The 12,801-nt window shown below is 46.5% G+C and overlaps 1 protein-coding gene across 2 annotated transcripts in view; it reads left to right on the top strand.

Annotated features, from left to right (window-relative positions):
- Positions 1–12,801, top strand: part of epha6 (eph receptor A6) — a 1,197,965-nt gene that overhangs the window by 655,617 nt on the left and 529,547 nt on the right. For both annotated transcript variants that reach the window (XM_072513912.1, XM_072513911.1), the window contains exon 4: positions 4,749–4,904. In XM_072513912.1, coding sequence (XP_072370013.1) covers positions 4,749–4,904 — 156 coding nt within the window. The remainder of the gene's footprint in view (positions 1–4,748; positions 4,905–12,801) is intronic.

The raw sequence follows: 12,801 nt of genomic DNA, 5'->3' as shown, positions 1-12,801 counted from the left end.
ACACATAGTCGAAAGAACACAACAAACAGCAAAAACCTCACATCGAAAATGTACTCCTCCATCCCCCATCAGTACAAATGCAAACTTTAACTGGCAGCCCCAGGATGAATACAGAAGGCATTACAGATATAGTCCAAAAACAAAAACTTTTTTAACGTGAACGCAAAGTTCAAACACCTCAGTCCACTGCCAGCCCTTTCCTTCTCGCGAAGTCCATCGCTTCCTCGGGCGACTCAAAGTAGAAATGTTGCTCTTCATAAGTGACCAAAGATGGGCCGGATACAGCAGTCCAAACTTCACCTTCTTCTTGAAAATGGTTGACTTTACTTGGTTGAACCCTGCTCTTCTCCTGGCTATGTCCGCGCTCAGGTCTTGGTAGATACGCAGAATGCTGTTCTCCCACTTACAACTCTGTGTCTGCCTGGCCCACCGTAAAATACGCTCCTTGTCCAGGTACCTGTGGAATCTCATCACCATTGCCCTCGGGGGGTCACCTACACACGGCTTCCTCGCTAGCGCTCTATGAGCCCTGTCCACCTCCAAGGGTCGGGTGAATGTCCCATCCCCCATTAGCTTCTCGAACATGTCCGCTATATATGCCCCTGCATCCGCTCCTTCGGACCCCTCCGGGAGACTGACGATTCTCAAGTTCTGCCAGTGGGACCTATTCTCTAGATCCTCCACCTTCTCCTGGAGCCTCTTCTGCTGGTCCCTCAGCATCCCCACCTCCACCTCCATTGCTGTTTGGTGTTCCTCCTGCTCAGTCAGTGCCTTCTCCACTTTCTGGATCGCCTGATCTTGAGCATCCAGTCTATGTTCTAGCCAAGCAATCGATTCCCTAATCGGGTCAAAGCATTCCTGTTTCTGCTTGGCGAAGCCCTCTTGTATAAATTGCATCAACTGCTCCGTCGGCAGCTGGGTCGTTGAGCCAGGACTCCGGTCAACTGCCATGCTTTCTCCCGCTGCAGCTTCGACCCAGGCCATCTCTATTCGCCTATTTCGTCCTTTGCGAGCACTTCTGGTCCGCCACTCCACGCACTGGTGTGGGATTTCTCCTCACAATTACGTCCACCATCAATTTTCTGAGTAAAATTCGAGTAAAAATCGGGGAAAAGGTCCAAAAGTCCGACCCGAGCGGGAGCCACCAAATATGCGACCTACTCCTTCATGGCCGCCACCGGAAGTCACCAATATCAGATTCTATTCTAATCAAGCAGACTCAGCAATTTCATTTTGAAATAAGGAACATGGGAACTCAGTGAGTGGTTGGGGAGATGGTGGTATACTGATAATCATCTCGGGGAGACAATCGTGTTGTGATATTGTCACTGGACTGGTAATCCAGAGGCCGAGGCTAATTCTCTGGGGACATGTATTCCTATTTCAACGTGGCATGTTGGTGGGATTTAAATACAACTAATAAAAATCTGGAATAGAAAGCTAATCTCAGTAATGGTGACTGTGAAACGTATCATCAATACTTGTAAAAACCCATCTGATCAACTAATGCCCTTCAGGGAAGGAAATCTGCAATCCTAACTGGGTCTGGCCTATGCGTGACCTCAGACCCACAGCAATGTGGTTAACTCTTAGCTGCCCTTTGAAATTGCCTATCAAACCCTTCAGTACAAGGGCAAATAATGATGGGCAACAAATGCTAGCCTTGTCAGGAACACCGACATGCCATGAAAGAATAAAGAAAAAATATCTTGCAGTAAAGGGTTCCTAACTGTACGTATGTTTTGAGGTACACTCAAGGCATTTTGAGCGAGATTTGCATTGCATTTAATCTATCATACTTAATAGTGTTTGATGCTGTCACTGAGTACAAAGTGGAAAATAAACCATTCTGGAGCCCTGTCATTGCTCCTTGACAGGTACTCATAGAGTAAAAAAATGTCATTATCGCAATGGAAATGACTTCAAACATAATACATATGGTCTGAAAATACCTTTGGAGTACAATTTAAGCTTAAATAAATCTATGCAAAAATAAAAACCGGAAATCTTCAATTTTGCAGTATTTTATTTCTCCTGGAGACTGAAATTCTTGCTTTCATTAATTTTAGTAATACAATGATAAGAGTATAGAATATGTTCCTCAAAGAAAATGCTGGAAAATCTCAGGGGGTCTGGTAGCATCTGTAGGGAAAGAAAAGAGCTCACGTTTCGAGAGCAGATGACCTTTTGACAAAGGGTCACCTGGAGTCGAAACATTAGCTCTTTTCTCTGCCTACAGATGCTGCCAGACCTGCTGAGATTTTCCAGCATTTTCTTTTTGGTTTCAGATTCCAACATCTGCAGTAATTTGCTTTTATGTAGAATATGTTCCTGCTTTGTACTCATGCTATTTTTTTTGCTGAAAGTAATACAGGGAGGAATTCCACCCCTGAGTTGGTATTCAGTTTTACACATAATGCACACAGTTGACTTTCTAACAATAATCCAAAGGTTGGATAACTCAATACTTTTGATTAATTCTCAATTACTCTAATTTTGAAGCAGTTTTACGTAGATTTAATATTAATTGAACAGAACTGTCGTTAGCGCTTTTAACCCCAAATCTTCAAAAATACACATTGTTAATGACCAAGATTTCCATCTTGTTAAAAATAAAGTTGCACTGATTTGAATACAAATTGCTCACTCTCTCTCAGTGGCTTCAAATCATGGGGTTATCTAGCATTTAAATTCACCTCTGACACTGTATGGTGTGTTTTCCTAATTTCAGCTGAACCATTAGGTTAACCATTTGCGACAGATGATTTTAAAAAATTCATCATCATTTTATTAAAAACTGTTTTTTGTTGGCTAATGAGGGATTTCAGGCCAAGATGAAGAAATTCCCAACTTGGACTGCACTGCCCATCAGGTGTCCAGTCAAGGCCGCGTGATCGGCATTGTTGAGGGAAAATTATTGGCGAGAAATATATTTTAATATATTATGCAAAATAGATGTTAAAATGTTAATATTATGTTCCTTTGAATGTTTTCAGTTAGACAGTATAGTGACCCCTGGCAATGTAATTGGAACAACATCTACACTTTGACAAAGAAATATTACATTTGCACACAATTGTGTCACGCTGTTTAACTTCTGAGCAGGGTAGAGTTCCCGCTTTTGGTGTAATCATGAAACTGGTTACAAAATTTTCTCGCTGTTTTTCTGAAGTGCAGTTAAGGCTCATGTTTCTGTACAATCTTATTCACATAACTGAATACATAAAATGGTTCATGAGTCAGCACAATAGAAAGTAATTGTACATTGATTTATTTTACAGTAAAATATATTCCTTGATGTATTTAGGAATGGTGACCTGATTCAGTTTTATTAATAGAGCTGAATATGGGTTTATTACAAAAAATAACCCTCCCTGATGAATAACCTGATTTTAAATAACTAAAAAGAAAATGGGAGCCTTTTAGCTTTGCTGGTCAGACAGCTAGCATGTGGATCAGCATGGGGTTTGATCCCAGTTTTGGCTGAGGTAGGCTTGAGGCTTGTCTCCTCATCTGACTGCCTCACTATAGTAAACAACCCGCCTCTGGTTCGGTGAATAATCACCAATGACCTGGCCTCTGTCAAGGAGCTGAAGGAGAAAAAGAGAAAAAAACGGCAATAATGAACCATTTCCTAGTCTTTTGGGTGTGCAGTAGTCAGTTTTCATTTCAGTAAGTTAAACATCTTTTTATATATATATAAACTTCTAAAATGCACCTGTGCGTCTTTAAAAAATGAACTGAATTTGAAGACCCTTTTTGAATGGCTGCAATCTGTGGAAATTCGCCATTCTTATTATTTCTATTCAGCAGTGTGGCCAGTTTTGTAGGCAGGGCTAGCGTCAGACAGATTAATTAATGTTACAACTTGTGGAAACTCGATTTATGTTTTCTGTAAATCACATTTAAAATTCCCCCAATGTTAGCATTGATTCAGTTGATTTGACCTGGTTACACTGAGAAGACTAGGAGCGGGATTCTTCGGCCTTACCCACTCGGCGACAGGAAATTCCCACCCAAGGTCAACGGACCTTTACATGGGCCCTGTCCTGCCCGTGCGATCTTGCAGCAGGCGCGGCCGAAGAATCCAGCAACTACCAAATGTTACCATCCTTGCCCCCACAAATCTTTACAAATCACGATCTTTCGGATCTACTTCATGACCTCCTAAAGCATCCAGTGCTCTCACATCCATGTTCTCTCACCTTAGGATGTCCCACTTCACAATGGTTCTGACCCAGATACCTAATACTCCTGGATCCCTGACCTTGCTCATCCCCTTATGCCTCTTTCGTGCTTCTGAACACAGGGGTCCTCGCTCAGTGCTCTCTGACCCCACAATCCTGAGGACCAATTCCAGTACTTCCAGATCTGAGGCACCATTCCCAGTACTCCTAGATACTGAAGTATTAATAGCACTCAGGGTGAAGGATTCACATATGCAGCAGCAGTAATAATAATAATCGCTTATTGTCAAAAGTAGGCTTCAGTGAAGTTACTGTGAAAAGCTGCTAGTCACCACTTTTCGGCACCTGTTCGGGGAGGCCGGTATGGGAATTGAACCCACGCTGCTGGACTTGTTCTGCATTACAAGCAAGCTGTTTAGCCCACTGTACTAAACCAGCCCCTGGCATACAAACCAACTAGCATAATTGTTAAAACCAATTATTGCGACTTTGTATGATTGTTGCTGTAATTGGCATGTGATTATTTACCTTTAACGTTTGTGTATTTTATTACTCTGTTAGCTTGCAGGCCTGGATTCTACAAAGCTTTTGCTGGAAACATCAAGTGCTCCAAATGTCCTCCACACAGCTTCATTCATGATGATGCCTCAAAAGTGTGTAAATGTGATAGTGGGTACTTCCGAGCAGAAATAGACCCACCAACCATGGCATGCACCAGTAAGTAATTATAACTATCTGATCTTGGCTTCTCGTGGAATAGGTAAGAGTTACTGAAATAGTTAAAGAAAAGTTTTTGTTGTATCACAAAAAAAGGAAAAATATGACTTGACTTGCAATTCACAACAAGAACCACCTGGCTTAGTGTCGGAATATTTGTATAAAAAGAGGCTTGAAATGTAGTAGGTGTGAACTTTATTAGAAAATGTTGTCATCGGGCACTTATTTATATAGTACTGTATATATTTCCTGCATACTAACATGAAAGAGACAAACAGATTTTCTTTTATTATTCCAGTCACAGTAAATTTTCAGAATATTTAACATTTGGTGAAATTCTCCACCACGCACTGCCGGTAGCGGAGTTCGCGATGAGGCAGAGAACCAACGGTTGTGAGCAAAATGGAACCGGCACCGATCCGTTTTCAATGCTCCGACCCCCACAGGTGGCGGGACCGAGGTTCGCACCCCGCGCCAGTGGGAGAATGCAGATGGGTCATTAAGACTCAATCGCATTCACTTAATGGACCGGGCACTATGAGCGCTATTCTCCCCCCCCCCCCCCCCCCCCGCCGGGTGGGAGAATCACCGGGGCGCCACGCGAATCGCGCCACGCCGCCTCGACCCCCGCACATGATTCTCCCATCCCCCGGAAACCAGCGGCGCGCGATTCGCACCGGGCCGCTCGGAGAACCGGCGAGCGGCGATTCTCCGGCCGGACGGGCCGAGCGGCCACTACGACACAAAAGGTTCCCGCCGGCGCCGTCCATCCCTGGTCGCTGCCGACGGGAACTCTGCGGGAACGCTGGGGGGGGGGCGGCCTGTGTGGGGGGAGGGGGGCTCCTTCACTGGGGTGGGCTCCGATGGGGTCTTGCCCGCGATCGGGGCCCACCGATCGGCGGGCCGGCCTCTCTCCCCCCCCGCCAGGCCTACCTCCTTCCGCGCGCGGCTCCAGAACACCGGCTCCATGCTGGTGAGGGGCCAGCGTGCGTAAGACGTTTCCCGCACATGCGCAGGATAGCGTGGCCCAACTGCGCATGCGCAGGATTGGGCTGCCCCAACTGCGCAAGAGTGGGTTGGAGCGGCACACATTTGGCGCCGCGACGCCGCTCCAGCGCCGTGCTGACCCCCTGTGGGGGCCAGAATAGGTCGTGTCCGGGCCCTGTTTGCGCCGTCGTGAAACGCGACGGCGTTCACGACGGCGCGAACACTTGGCCTCAATATCGGAGAATCGCCCCCTTTATTCTCTGGGCCCATGTAATTCTGCGGTCCTCTGCACTCGGAATCACGTGGGCGAGAATCTCTACTGGTCCTGGCAAGGGTGACCCAGAAGCGGCGGACCTCTCTGTAGGCAAAGTGGGTAACTCTTGAAGGGAATTGGTCCCAAACTCCCTCCGAGGTGTGTTGCCCAGTTGAGTGTTAAAGCAGTCATTTTATTCACGGCCTCTGTCCGGACTGCTCTCTAGCTTCTAGGCAGTGGCCTCTCTTCTGGCGGGGGCTCCTTGACAGCGGTCTATTTTCTGGGGCTTTCTGACATAGGACTTTCTATCGGGGGGCTTCCTGACAGGATCACTTTTATGGGGGAGGGGGGGTACCTCCTTATTTAGGGGGTCTCTTTATTTAGGTGGTCTCCGGAGGGAAATCCATATTTAGGGGATCTCTGAGGTGGTCTTTTTATTTAAGGGGTCTCGGTGTGGAGCAGAAAATAAATCAGGAGGTAGAAAAGGCATATAAGAAAGGCAATATCACAAGAATTATGAGGGACTTCAACGTGCAGGTGGACTGGAAAAATTAGATTGGTAGCGGATGCCAAGAAAAGGAATTTGCGGAATGTCTAAGAGATGTTTTTTTGGAACAGCTTGTGACAGCCTACTAGGGAATATGCAATTCTGGATTTGGTGACGTGTAATGAGGCAGACTTGATTAGGGAACTTCAGGTGAAGGAGCCCTTAGATGAGGTGACCTTTGACAAGGTGCCGTACAGAAAGCTGTCAAATAAGACAAGGGTCCATGGTGTTACGGGCAAGGAACTGTCATGGATAGAGGATTGACTGACTGGCAGAAGGCAAGGAGTGGGGATAAAGAGATCCTTTTCAGAATGGCAGCCAGTGACTAGTAGTGTTCTGCAGGGGTCAGTATTGGGACCATAGATATTCACTATATACATTAATGATCTGGAAGAAGGAACTTAGAGCATTGTTGCTAAGTTTGCAGATAATATAAAGATACATAGAGGAACAGGTTGTGTTGAGGAAGCAGGGAGATTGCAGAAGGACCTGGACAGGCTAGGAGAGTGGGCAAAGAAGTGGCAGATGGAATACAATGTGGAAAAGTGTGAGGTTATGCATGGTAGGAAAAATAAAGGAATAGACTATATTCTAAATGGGAAAAGGCTTCGGAAATCAGAAGCACAAAGGTACTTAGGAGTCCTATTTCAGGATTCTCTTAAGGTTAACATGCTGTTCTGTAGGCGGTTAGGAAGGCAAGTGCAATGTTAGCGTTCATGTCGAGAGGGCTAGAATGCAAGAACAGGGATGTACTGCTGAGGCTGTATAAGGCTCTGGTCAGGCCCTATTTGGAGTATTGTAGAGATTATATTTTCACTCGTAGGAGAAACTAGGCCCGAGGACACAGCCTCAGACTGAAGGGACGATCCTTTAAAACTGCGATGAAGGAGGAATTTCTTCAGCAGGAGGCTGGTGAATTTGTGGAATTTATTGCTACAGAAGGCTGTGGAGGCCAAGTCACTAAATGTCTTTGAGACAGAAATAGATAGGTTCTTGATTAATAAGTGCATCAGGAGTTATGGGGAGTGTTGCTAACTTTCTCCTTGGTTCAATTGCTCTGTTTAATTACCTTTGCTCTCGAGTCGCCAGGTATCTTTATGATACCGCCACGAGGTTCAAGTCCGAGTAATGATCAATAACCCAATACACCGATTAGTAAAATTCAAATCAAAGCACGTTTATTATACATAGTAATCGCTACTCATGCACAAATTCTACGTCTAAGCTACTTCTACAACTAACAGGCCTATACTTAACTTCGGACTGGCCCACCAGGTCAGGGGAACAAATGGCCTTTCGTTCGGGTTCTGAGTCTGCGGGATTCGAAGTTGGTACGGATTGGTAGCTAGGAGCGCCTATCTCGAAGCGAGCATTGAATTAAGACTTACTTCTGTCAGGAGTCACTGCACCGGTCACGGTCAATGTTGGTTCGTGTTGCTGGGTGACCCGGGCAGGACACAGAGGTGAAGAGAGCTGAAGAGAGCGATTTGAACTTGGGGCTTAACTCTTATAGTCCCCAGGGGCTTCCCGCCTTTTGGGTCCCAAGTACCTGGTCCCAAGTGATTGGACTTTGTCCCAATCGCTTGGTTCGATTTTCTCCAATACTGGAGCGGTTCCCTGATCGATGGGCGGTCTTGAGGTGCTCGTTCACCTCCTTTGTGTTGGCTCCTGCTGGCGCCGAGGAGTCTGGCTTTGCTTTGTGTGTCCAAAATGTTACTTATTGTTCCCGGGGATTGCTCATCAGTATGCAGATGGCTGTTACTTTGTTATGCTGATGGTCACTGGTATCGATGTTGTCTGGTTTTTGCAGAGGTAAATACACAGCAAACCTGCAGCCGCTGGTTTCTGTCTTGTTGGTTGATTTTCCCATCAGCCTGTGCCGTTCGCCATTTTAAATCGGGAGTTGGCCCATTTAGGTGGCTACAGGAGAAGGCATGATAATGGGAATGAGAAACGTATCAGCCATGATTGAATGGCAGAGCAGACGCGATGGGCCAAATGGCCTAATTCTGCTCCCATGTCTTATGGTCGGGTGGGGCGGGGGGGGGGGGGGTGGGGTGCAGAGGTAAGTTCGGGTCACCCGCATACTGAGGGGGATGGGAGGTGGACCCAGAAAATCCGGAGGTGGGGTCTGAATTGCGATGGGCCAACCGTGGACCCTCACTATCGGTCCAAAATGGTGGCCCAATAGCGGGATTCCCTCTGGAATACCTTGCGATCCGCGCCATGCATAAATACGCACAGCGAAGGGGAGCAAATCAGGTGCAATTCAGCTCAGGCGGGAGAACATAGTCTCCCAAACCAAGAATTTCACCCATTGCAAATATTCATACCAACCCGTGTGGCACAGAAAGAAATGATCAATGCTGTGATTGGACCAATAATTTGAGGCTTCACCCTCACTTACGGAATTTTGAAAAAGGCAACAAGTTTTGGGAATGAGGCCAGAGCAGAAAGATGCGTAGTATCTCACCCAGAAAGCATAGAATAGTTCAAGATGTGGAAAGAAAAGATCACAATGGTGCACCTAGAACTGCTCTTATGGAAAGAGGGGTGAAAACAATATTTTGGGTACAGTCACAGAAACCTTTACTTAGTATCTAACCTATGCAGTGTCTCATTTGGGATTTCTGAATGCTGACACAAGGGGCGGGATTCTCCGACCACTGTTGGGTCGGAGAATCCCCAGGGGGCGGAGTGAATCCCACCCCGCCGCTCCGACGCCGGCTGCCATATTCTCCGGCGCGGGTTTTCGGGCGGGGTTTACGCCACGCCAGTCGGGGACTGTTGGCAGCAGCCCCCCCCCGGCAATTCTCCGGGCCCCGATGGACTGAGCAGCCATCAGTTCCAGGCCAGTCCCGCCGGCGTGAAAAGGACATGGTTCCACACGGCGGGACCTGGCTGGTAGGCCGTCTAGTGGAGTCCTTGGGGGGGGTGGTGGGGGGGAGATCCAGCCACGCCTGGCACACGATTGGGGCCCACTGATCTGCGGGCGGGCCTGTACCGTGGAGGCACTCCTTCCTTCCGCGCCGGCCTCTGCAGGGCTCCGCCATGGCCGGCACGGAGAAGAACCCCCCTGCGCATGCACAGGAACACGCCGACCGGTCTGCACACGCCGGTCGGTCCGGCGCCGGCCTAGCCCTCGGAGGTGCGAAGGATACCGCAACTTCCGGTTGGCCCGACGCCGGAGTGGTTCGCGCCGTTCTTGGTGCCGGCGTCAGGCCATCCCTCCAATTGCGGGAGAATCCCGCCCAAGGCTTTCAGGGCAGAAAAGATTTTCAGTATTCAACATTAAAAACTCTAACTTAATTAATATGAAAGATTAATTACCCATTCCTCAGAAATGACATTTTTAATGGCAATCAGTTACTGCTGAGCAGTGAAAGGAAAGACTCTTTAGCAAGAACAGAGGATGCTGGAAAACCTCAGTAGGTCTGGCAGCATTTGTAAGGAGGGAAAACAGAGGTAACGTTTCAAGTCTTTTGGCTCTTCATCAGAACTAAAGAAAATATTAGACATTACATATTAAAATGTAGCTGTGAGAGATCGCAACAAAATGCAGCAACTTTAAGAATGAAAGATAGATGGCCTTGTGTGGGAGGGGGGAATGGGGTTTGCGTTGAGAAAATACATGTATGGTTTATTTAAGATGGTGGAGAAATGTCACAATCCAAAACCGTTGAGTCCCGCTGAGTCAGTGATGAAATGCTGCTCCTCCAGCTTGCATTGGACTTCACTGGATCATTTCAGCAGGCCATGTGGGCAAGATGCCAAGTAAAAATGGCAAGCTACAGGAAGGTTAGGGTCATGCTTGCAGACTGAGCAAAGGTGTTCCGCAAGGCGGTCACCCAGTCTGCGTTTAGCCCCCCACTGTAGAAGAGATCCCAGTAAGAGCAGCGAATACTACAGGCCAAATTGAAGGAAGTGCAAGTGAAACGCTGCTCAACCTGAAAGGAGCATTTTCAGAGCCTTGAATATTGAGGAGGGAGGAGGTAAAGGGGCAGGTGCTGCACCATCTGCGATTGCAAGGGAAGTTGCCATGGGAAGTGGATGAGGGGTTGGGCTGTTGCACTGGAAATTGTAAACACAACCATCAAAGTTAGTAGATTTAAAAAAAAAATGTTGCACCTCTTTTATTAATAGCATATAATTCTCAACATATTCTACTGTTTCTTTTATTATTAGTTGTTCTTGAGAAGGGTTATTCAATAATTATTTTCCATGGAATTAATTTGGCCTTTATAACTGACATCTAGACTTGGCCACCTCACAATGGAATCATGGAATTTATGGCACAGAAAAATGCCATTCAAGCCATCACATTAGTGCTAGATTTTTGCAAATGGAGTCTCAGGCATGTGGAATTGCTAAGTCCTTCAACTTTAATTAAAAATCAATTAAGTTTTTTAAGTAATTGTAGTTACTTGATCTTACTTAAACTTTCAATTGCAACTTTTAATTTGTGTTTGGCCTGGAATGAATAACGAGCAGGTACAGATCCGCTTTTACCAGGCAAATTGGAAACGTCTGGAAACAGCAACTTGAGTTATATCAGGAAACCGACAGAACCCTTGCATATCATGGAGATAGAAGAACGATTAAAAGAACTTGTTCTTTAATTTTGTGTTAGTAAAACAAAGACTAATATGTTTCTTGTTGTTAAATTCATCACTATCTCATTGCCTCAATGTAAAAGAGTCCTTAAGGTATCTGGAGAGACCCCCACAAAATATCCCTCATAAGAGATACCCCCACCAGAGAGCCCCCCATAAGAAAGACCCCCCCCCATAAGAGAGAACTCTCATAACAGAGACTCCCCAATAATAAAGACCCCACCAGAACCCCCACAATACAGAGACCTCCACCAGAACCCACCCCCCCCATTACAGAGACACCCACTAGAGAACCCTCCATTACAGAGACCCCCACCAGAGAACCCCCAATAAGAGACGCCACCAGAAACTCTCCATACCAGAGATCCCCAATAAGAGAGACCACCATCAGTAACCCCCCCCCATTACAGAGACCCCCCCACCAAAGAACCCCCAATAAGAGAGACCCACATCAGAAACCTCCCCCATTACAGAGACACCACCAGAGAATCCCCATAAGAGAAACCCCCCAACAGAAACCCCCTCCACAACAAGAGATAACCCTACTAGAGATCCCTGCCCCTATTACAGAGACCCCTGCCTGGAAGCAAGAGAGCGGAACATAGGAACATTGTACCAGGAGTCAGCCATTTAGTCCTCAAGCCTGTACCACTATTTAATGAGGTCATGGCTGATTTGTGGCCTCACTCCATATACCTGCCCATGCCCGTATCCTGTAATATCTATATCTATCTCAGATTTAAAATTAACAACTATTCTAGCTTAAACTGCTGTTTGTGGGAGAGAGTTCCAAACCTCCATCACTCTTTGAGTGAAGAAGTCTAGAACAGTCTAGCCCTAATCTTTAGACTGTACTCCCTAGTGTTAGAATCTCCAACCAGTGGAAATAGTTTATCTTTATCTACTCTGTCTTTCATAGAATCCCTGCATTGCAGAAGGAGGCTTTCAGACCATCGAGTCTGCACTTGCCCCAGGAAAGAGCACCCCACTTAAGCCTCCATCCAATCCCCATAACCCCGTAACCCCACCTAACCTTTAGGACACGAGGGGGTAATTTAGCATGGCCAATCCACCTAACCTGCACATCTTTGGACTGTGGGAGGAAACCGGAGCAGCCCGAGGAAACCCACGCAGACATGGAGAGAAAGTGCAAATTCCACACAGACAGTCATCCGATGCCGGAATTGAACCCCAGTTCCTGGAGCTGTGAGGCAGCAGTGCTAACCATTGTGCTACTCTGCTGTCCTGTTAATACTTAAATATTTTGAAAAGATCACCCCTTGACCTTCTAAATTCCAGTGAAAACAGGCCTAATCTGTGTAAATTAGAGACAGAGACAGACAAATGGAGAGAGCCAGTGAAAAAAATAATTGCTTTAAAACTCACCTGTGCAATGCACCTGCTGACTCAAGCAGAGGAAGCGGCACCTGTAAATTCCTGGAAAGCTAAAACAACATTAGCTGGGGTTAAACCCCCTCAGAACTTTGATCTGCAAGC

The sequence above is a fragment of the Scyliorhinus torazame genome, chromosome 8, assembly GCF_047496885.1.
Source record: "Scyliorhinus torazame isolate Kashiwa2021f chromosome 8, sScyTor2.1, whole genome shotgun sequence".
NCBI classification, from domain to species: domain Eukaryota; kingdom Metazoa; phylum Chordata; class Chondrichthyes; order Carcharhiniformes; family Scyliorhinidae; genus Scyliorhinus; species Scyliorhinus torazame.
The sequence above is the reverse complement of the archived record's forward strand: the minus strand, read 5'-3'. Positions and strand labels throughout refer to the sequence as shown.